The sequence below is a fragment of the Syngnathus scovelli genome, chromosome 10 (assembly GCF_024217435.2).
Source record: "Syngnathus scovelli strain Florida chromosome 10, RoL_Ssco_1.2, whole genome shotgun sequence".
NCBI lineage: Eukaryota > Metazoa > Chordata > Actinopteri > Syngnathiformes > Syngnathidae > Syngnathus > Syngnathus scovelli.
In genome coordinates, this window is record NC_090856.1 from 4,268,255 (window position 1) to 4,276,549 (window position 8,295).

General features: G+C 44.0%; 1 protein-coding gene across 1 annotated transcript; it reads right to left on the bottom strand.

Moving 5' to 3' along the window:
- Nucleotides 1–3,582: 3,582 nt before the first annotated feature.
- s1pr3a (sphingosine-1-phosphate receptor 3a) lies at nt 3,583–6,479 on the bottom strand. Its single transcript, XM_049723887.2, has 2 exons — nt 6,279–6,479; nt 3,583–5,823 (listed from the first exon to the last, which is right to left on the bottom strand). Exon 2 carries the CDS (start codon nt 5,711–5,713, stop codon nt 4,553–4,555), a length of 1,161 nt encoding a protein of 386 aa, XP_049579844.1. The 5' UTR covers nt 5,714–5,823; nt 6,279–6,479; the 3' UTR covers nt 3,583–4,552.
- Between the last annotated feature and the right edge of the window lie 1,816 nt (nt 6,480–8,295).

An 8,295-nucleotide genomic window follows, 5' to 3' on the forward strand; every position in this document is an offset into this window, starting at 1 on the left:
CCCCCACACACACATTTGATTGCCGATTGTCCCCTCGCCAAGTGATTTAGTAGCTGATTGGCGAGTCGTATTGAGTAAATTCTTGCCATCTGGATGGTTTTTTTTTTTTTTGGGTCTCATTTAAGATTCTTGGTTGATGCGTTCTGTGATTAAAAATGGCTCATATGGCATTACACCAATTGTGATAAATGAAAATGTGCATTCATGACTATTTTGGTCATTTTATGCTAAGATAGCCTAGCATAGCTTAGCAAAAATATCTTTTACAGGGGACTTATGTTTTTTTAATTGCTTGTATACAAAGATTCCGGTCGACCTATGTTTCATAAACAACTGTATTCATCGTTAAATTATTTACCACAAAGCACCTTCACATGAGACTCATCAATAGCATTAGCTAGCTAGATTCCGGTCGACCTATGTTTCATAAACAACTGTATTCATCGTTAAATTATTTACCACAAAGCACCTTCACATGAGACTCATCAATAGCATTAGCTAGCTAGCATACTAGCCTTAATAAGCAGCTAGCACAAACTGAAGACCTCACGCAAAATATGTGCACTACCATGTTTATTAAAACAACCTTTTGACATATTATAAACATAATAAATGTGGAATGTAATATGCACAGATAAGAATTAGCTAGTAGCCGAAGAGCGGGCGGGGTGAGCAGTGGCTTATTTCATGAGACAGGAAAGTAAAACGCCATCAATGAGTTACTCGATGTATGGGAGTGTTAATTGAATAATAAATCACAAAGCATAAAGATGCGCTGCGTACAATTTTTTTATTTTAATAAAACCTCCACAGGAGAGGAAGAAAAGAAAAAAAAGCAGAACACTTGGCAAGATTGTGTGTTTCAGTCACACACACATTTGCTCTCCATCCATTAACAGCATGGTTGGTGTGGAAAGGGGGGGGTGATATGGTAAGGGTAGGAGGGCAGCTCTCATTATTTGGGCTGCGCTGCAGAGTGAAAAGCGCTGGGATTGCTTTCATTACAGAGCCAAATGAAATAGCGGAGGCTGATTACCCGCGTGACGGAGAGACGAGGCGTGCTGGATCACTCCGTTGGGGAGGGGGGCGGGCGAGCAAGGTGGAGATACTATTAAAAAAAAAAATCTTGAGTGTGTGACAGACATTGACATTGAGAATGGCAGGGGGGTGCTGCCATGGTCCCATTTTTTCCAGCAAGACCCCCTGGGGAAAAATGTGAAATGTAACGACAGTGGCAGCACAGCATGTTGGAATCAAAGAATATCGTCCTCACTTCAATTGCGTTCGTTCTTTCCATTTGCGGCATCAAATAATTAATTTATGAATAGTACGATGTCGTAATTCTGCAAATACATTGACATGTCGTTCCTAACATTCCTGTAGAATGCTTCAAAATGGAATGTTGGTGTGAGTTAAGTAGTTCTGATTTTTCATTTTCAAATGATTTTCAATTGACTCTCGTCTTCCAGTTCTCGTTCGCAGGTCCTAATTGAAGAAAAAGCTCCGTCCTGTCACGAATCCCAGCGCCAGTATCGCCTTCCTGCTAGACTGTGTTCGCATGCAGCTGTCGTGACTTTGACTGTGTGTGTGCACGTGTGTGTGTGTGTAATGTCAGGTGTGGTGGCGGTGGGTGTCAATCACGAGACATCGGCGGCGGCGGCAGCTGTTCAGCCATCGCAGTTGGCCCGGCGGAATAAACCCAGACCAAAATATTCAAATCTACTTGAAAATAATCTACCTGGAGATTGCCAGTGGGAATGATTCGCCGATCAAGCTAATTTAAGCGTGTCTAATTTGTTTTCATTACAACAATAGTTCTGTTTCTGTGCAACTGTATTTATATCTACCCTCGGAGCGTGTTCAGCGCCACAAGTGAGAAACTGCACACGCGTGACGGGCTTTAAAACCAGCCCGCTGTGCTTCACTTCGACCGAGACACGCTAAATCCTGCACTTGTGGCAGGGGGCCTGGAGGACAAAGTGTGGAGGTCAAATTAGGCGTGTGTGAGTGTGTGTCCTTGCGTGCGTGCCTTGCCGGAAGATTGCAATCAGAAATGGTTTGCAGAGAAAGCAGCTGCTGTTTTGAGGGATTTGCAAGTTATTTTAAGGAAGGATTTTCCATTGAAAGATATTGAGCAGGTCCCACGCTGTGAATGGAGCTAGTCAAGCATGACCTCCACCAAGTAGCAAATCATGCAAGGCGAAAGCTAGATTGCGCGTTCGCTAGTTCAAGTATATCTGGGCTAGCCGGATTGGCAGCATGATGAACTAGCGGTTAGCATGTCCGCTTCATAATCAGGATTAAGTACCTTTTCAATTATTTACTTAAAGTTGTCTAGTTTTGCCACGAAAAGACAAAGCTCAATAAAAATTGTGATTTTTTTTTTTCAAAATTTGCTTTTTATATGCCTAATTTATATTTGACTTCAAAAAAATCTAATGATATTTAATCTGCAATTTTTTTTTTTATACACACACCATTAAATCCAGCACATTTGTAGTGTCGCTGCACGTTTCACAAATCATTCAAATCGTCCCCAGAGTGGGGATCATGATGACAGGGGGCGGGCTGATCCTTTTGTCCTCCTGTCGTGTTCGCGTTAGTCATATGCAAATGCAAATTGCGCATTGAGAATCACACAAATCCACCGTGTCTAAACCCTCACAGAGAACTGGCGACGGTTATTTAGTTAACATGATATATAAGGTGATTGACCCACTTCCGGAAAAAAGGCCATTTGTGAGTGTTAATGAGCCGCACATCTGCCTCACAGTTGAGTGGTTCTGGGTTCGATTGCCGTCATTCTAAATTTTCTGCACATAAGAGGGTGTGCATACATATGCAACTTCATAGTTATTTATAAGATTTCTTTTTTTTAGATGTATTCTACAGGTAATAGGTTACATTAGTGGTGGGGAAAAATATACTTTATCATGGTCTAATATTTTACATAAATCTGGCATTTAAACAGGGGTGTGTAGACTTTTTATACACACTCCAACCTGAGATTACTGTGCAGTGAATCTCCATGGACATTAACATTTGCTCTTTTTCAAATAGCAACAGGCTGTGCTCATCCTCAACAGACGAATAGAAGCGTTTGTGACCTTTTTCTGGGAGAAGGTTGTGCTTTTCACATCCCTGCTGTCTTTCTACATCACAATTCAAAGTGCGGAACCAGGAGTAATCTCTGTGAGGTGAGCGTGAAATGCCACTCTTGTCAGTCTCTGACCGTTCTTTGCTGCACAATGCACTGCTATATTATCGGTTTACATTTTGTTGCTGCACCATTTGTTTTCCATCATTAGCGTTAGCATGAAGCTAATGACCCGAAAGGCTAAGTGGTTGTTTTTACTAAATTAGGTGTGATATTATTTTTACTTCAGTTGAGAGTGAAAGTAATTAATGAAAAGTTTGTAATTGGTGTGGCACTACTTTTGTCTAAACGGCGCTTGGAATCTTTTTGAATATTTTTCTAAATTAATGACGCTAACACATGACCGTATCAATAATGTAGTTTTGTGCAAAGGGTCAACATGTGATTTTTCTACCATCACACTCACATGACACATTAAAATCTGACAAACATCTTTTTATTTTATTGACTATATCATGGAACCAGACTACCACCATGAAATCATTTGCATCCAGCACTGCTAATCACTACTAGTGGTTAGTTGATGTCCGAGTGGTTTCTAGATATGCTAATGAAGAAACACAAACTTGGTCACAAGATAATTGACAAAATGTCTAATGAGAACGCATCAAAAAGTGGCGCTCTACCGCCACCATCAGGACAAATGTGGTTGTTGCACCAGTAGTGGTAAAGCTCCAAGAGCAGAACTCATCCCCTTCATTAAAAAATAAAAATACATTTCTTAAGTCTTTCTTACTCGAATCATCCCATTTACAATCCAAGTACCATGGCGGCTGTTATGCACATAGAGCACAAAATCCACCTCGGGTGAGTGCAACAAAAGTTTTCACAGAAAATATACTAATCAAGTCGTGTGTGTGTTTGGTGGGCGGGGCTGCCGGGTTGCATATAGCACATGCAAAACAAGCAAACAAAAAAGTGCCTAACTAAATTCTACATTTAAAAAAAAAACAGCCTCAACACAAGCTGGAAACGCTTCTTTTTTTTTTCTTTTAGTCCATGAAACATTTTAAATACAAACACGTTAAGTTTATATTTGTTGTACATAGTGGCTTTCATTAGTCTAGAATCTGGATTCATTTTATCCTCATCCAAATAAAACTGACCATAGTGCATTGTGAGCCTCTCAGCAGCCGTAATATTAGGAACACCGCGTCTAATGCAAAAGCTGGATCAAATATTAAAAAATAAAAGACACATTTTTATAGTTAGAACTGGGCCACATTATAGATTTGGTTGTCATAAATATATATATTTTTTAAATATGTTAAATTTGAATCCAGGAGTTATATTTCTTTTTGTGCCATTTTTGTTTGATGCATCTGTAAAATATGTGCCTTACTCAAGGTTAGGAAATATTGCATTAGTGTGCCTAATGTTCTGGCTTTCTTTCTGTCAGAACTTTCCGAGGGCCCCGGCCTTCACTAGCACGGCGGACAGTAGCTCGGCGGGTCCCGCCGGGTGAGGCAGCGCGGTGGCGGCGGGATCACCGCGCTTCTCATCGGCGTTGACCCCTTTGTTCAAGGTGGTCTTTCCTCCTCCCCCCATGCTGCTCTTGCTGTTCTCCGCCGTGGGCCCCGCCGTGCCCAGGTTGGGGCTACCCGCCGCGGGCGTCCCGGTGGACTCGGGGCCGCTCTGGCAGCAGCAGAGCAAGCGGAAGAAGGCGGCCCTCATCTCCCTGCTGGACAACGTGTAGATGAGAGGGTTGAGGGCCGAGTTGAGCACGGCCAGGGCGATGAACCAGTCCACCTCGTAGAGAACGGCGCACCCGTTGCGGCTGCAGCCCACGTCCAGGAGCAGCAGCATGAAGAGGGGCGCCCAGCATACCACAAACACCCCGAGAACGATCACCACGGTCCTCAGCAAGGCCAGGGAGCACTCGGAAGGTCGGCTGCTCACCCTGCGCCCGCTGGACGTCACCAGGCGATAGATCCGGATGTAGAGGATGACGATGGCCACCAGCAGGGCGCTGAAGACGCTGATGCAGAACGCCACGTAGCTCTTGGCGTACAGCGGCAGGACCGTGGAGCACGAGTCCAGGTCGTCCAAGCAGTTCCAGCCCAGGCTGGGCAGGGCGCTGAGCAGCACCGACACCAGCCAGCAGGCCGCCAAGAGGCCCAGGAGACGCCCGCGGCTGGCCGTCTCGCACGGGCGAAGACGCACCATGGTCATGTGGCGCTCGATCCCGATGGCCAGGAGGCTGAAGGTGGACGCGCTGAGGGCCACGAACATGCTCCCCTCCCGGGCCAGCCACTGGGCCGGCGTCAGGAAGTAGGTCCTGCTCCCCGAGGTGAAGATGTTGACCACGTAAGCCACGCCGGCCAGCAGGTCGGACAGCGCCAGGTTGCCGATGAGGAAATACATGCGGCTGTGGAAACGCTTGTTCCTCCACAGGGCCAGCAGCACCGTCAGGTTCTCCAGAACGATCAGCACGCAGATGAGCAGCAGCACCGCCGTCTTGCAGGCGCCGCCGCCACGGGCCCGTTCCCACTTGCCTGAGTTGTTGTAATGGTTCACGATGACCATGTTCATGCCTTCTTCCGGCGGGGTACCCATCCTGCCTCTTCACCCCCCACCACCACCCAGTTCCCTCGCTCAAACGGCAGAGGGCGCCACAGCACTGGACTCAGGGGACTGGCATCCTACGACAGCCGCCTCAGGATGGTCTGCCAATCAGATGCAAAGGTAGGATTTTTAAAAAAAGCTATTTTTATTATTTTACTGCATGTTTACACATTTTTTAAAATTACTTTTTAACATCTGTCTTGAAACTACAGATAGGAAAAGTAGCCTTTTGACTAACTGGTGCTTTTACCGCAATGTTTATAAATGTGCATTGCCTCCTGTTAAATATGTACATGTTCATAGAAGGAGCAGAAATACGGTAATTCAAACATAACCGTTAATGATGAAATAGCTTAATTGATTTTTTTTTTTATGGCTACCTTCTTATGGTAGGATTAAATGTTAGGAATGAACTAAAAGTGCAAATTGTGCAATCTGACACAAATTATGCATGATCCGTTTGAATCAACTTTCAAATACATGCAACTCTTCAATGAAACAAAAATTGAATAAGGTTCAGTTTTGTTGTTGTGAGAAAAAAAAAAAAAGTACTCACCACATTTGAATTCATCATTGGTCCATAAAGCTCTCAGTGCTCTTATTGTCCTTATTTAAACATATCCCGCCGCTTCATAGATCCCAAAAAAAAAAAAAGAAGTGGAGCGTAACGGTTGTCCAGTCAGTATGGTGGCAAAAGTTGTGTGAAGTTTTTTGGGAAGTGCTCAGTCCTGCTCCCCCAAACAGAGGAGTGCTCTCAGACTGATGCAGGGCGGTTCTTGTGCCGTCAGCCGTCAGCTCCTCCCTTACTCTTAACTTTCTTCACGTCCAGGAATCATGCGTGGACGTCACTTACTGTGCATGCTTTAACGCAATCATCACACCATTGCACCTTTATTACTTAAAAAAAAAAAAAATGTACTAATATAACAAAAAGAGCAATGTAGAAATTAAAGAAGTCATCATTATTTTTTTATTCTTCTCAAAAGTAGGTTAAATATGTTTTTCTGATTAATTATGATAAAATATCACAAAAATATTACAGATGTGACAGCTTCAAAAATTCCTGCAGTGGTCAAGGAAATAAATGCATTTGATGCCCAATGTCAAATCTTGACTTTATCTCAGTCTAGACATCAAAACGAAAACTTTTCACTTTGTTTTCCTTTTATGGGGAAATCACACAGGCCATCAGTGTTCTAACCTCATGAATGTTTTTCCTCTTTGACGCGTCATGATTTTTCCTTTCCAAAGTGACTAACGACTCCGCTCCGTTTGTCGCTGGAGTGTATGAGATAGGTCAGACCTCTCCCATTGGACAGGACCAAAATGGACGTGAATCGGAAGAGTCATTCCGACTGTCTAGCGTGATGCCTTTCTGGCGAAGTGGTAACTAAATGAGGCATTTAGGTGAAAGTGGAGATTCCTCCTGCGTTGAAAGTGTATTAACAGTCGAGGCAAATGAAATTTGTTTTGGTGGGAGGTCAGGTTGACGTTGGAGCAACATGAATGACCCTCAGAGCTGTTGACTTTACCCTGAGCAGGCATCGACAGATGCGCACATACTCCGATAAGCTAACCCCGATTTAAAACCTTAAAACCCTGACGCTATTCATCCAGCAAATCGACTTGCATGAAAATTAGTTACAGAACCACACTCACCGCATGACTGGCTTCAAGCTAACCCTAACTCCAAACCACAACTTGAAACAATCCCTCTCTCGAAACTCTAACCACTTCAGTGACGATGGAAAAAAAGCAAAAGTAGTTGCATGATTGGTAAATTGTGGGAAAAAAAATATAGCCTGTGTTTATTTGCGTGCACCGGGCTGCATTCGGTTCACACGTGCGGCTACGCGCTGAGTCATGACGCCGTGACGTAAGCCAGCGCTGATGAGGAGGACGTTTGGGAATGTCAAACAATGGAGAAGTTGCATGGCCCTGAAGGATCTTCACTTTTGAACCTTCTGAACTATCTGTATATAAATATATAATGGACAAAAGGACGCTTTTTGCTTTATTGTATATATTCTACATCTTCCACAAAGGATGTCTGTCGGGGGAGTCTGCAAGTCGAGCAAAGAGCGAGATAATGTATCAGATGTTGGCGGGGCTTTATCAGCGGAGCTCCTGGGGTCTTTAAGGGCACCAGGTGACCGCTTGTCTGGAGAACAGCTTTGCTGCATCTTCCAGATAACCCTTTTTTTTATCTGCACCCGACTCAAAATAATGCCTTCAAAGTGTGCGCTAAAGGAAGGAAGGAAGAAAGCATGACAGGACGTATGTCTTGTAGACCAGGGTGAAGATCTGCCAGGGATTGCTAAGCAAACCTGCTGTGTTGTTGGATGCTGACTTTAGGGTTAGCTATTAGCATTAGCTTCCGGTATATGTGAACTCGCCCCTGGCTGAATGGAAAATAAATGTAAATTTCACATGAGCACTGGTGGGAATGCGGTGGAGAGGTTTTTGTCCCAAATGAAATGTAAAGAAGATTAACGGTAACATCTGTGGGAAGTCACCATGATGTAAAATTGCTGATTGTCACGATCGGTGACTTTCGTATGCCGTGATTTAGT

Bases quoted from the DNA above. Each gene is read 5' to 3' on its own strand.
- s1pr3a (XM_049723887.2), bottom strand. From the start codon at position 5,713: ATGGGTACCCCGCCGGAAGAAGGCATGAACATGGTCATCGTGAACCAT.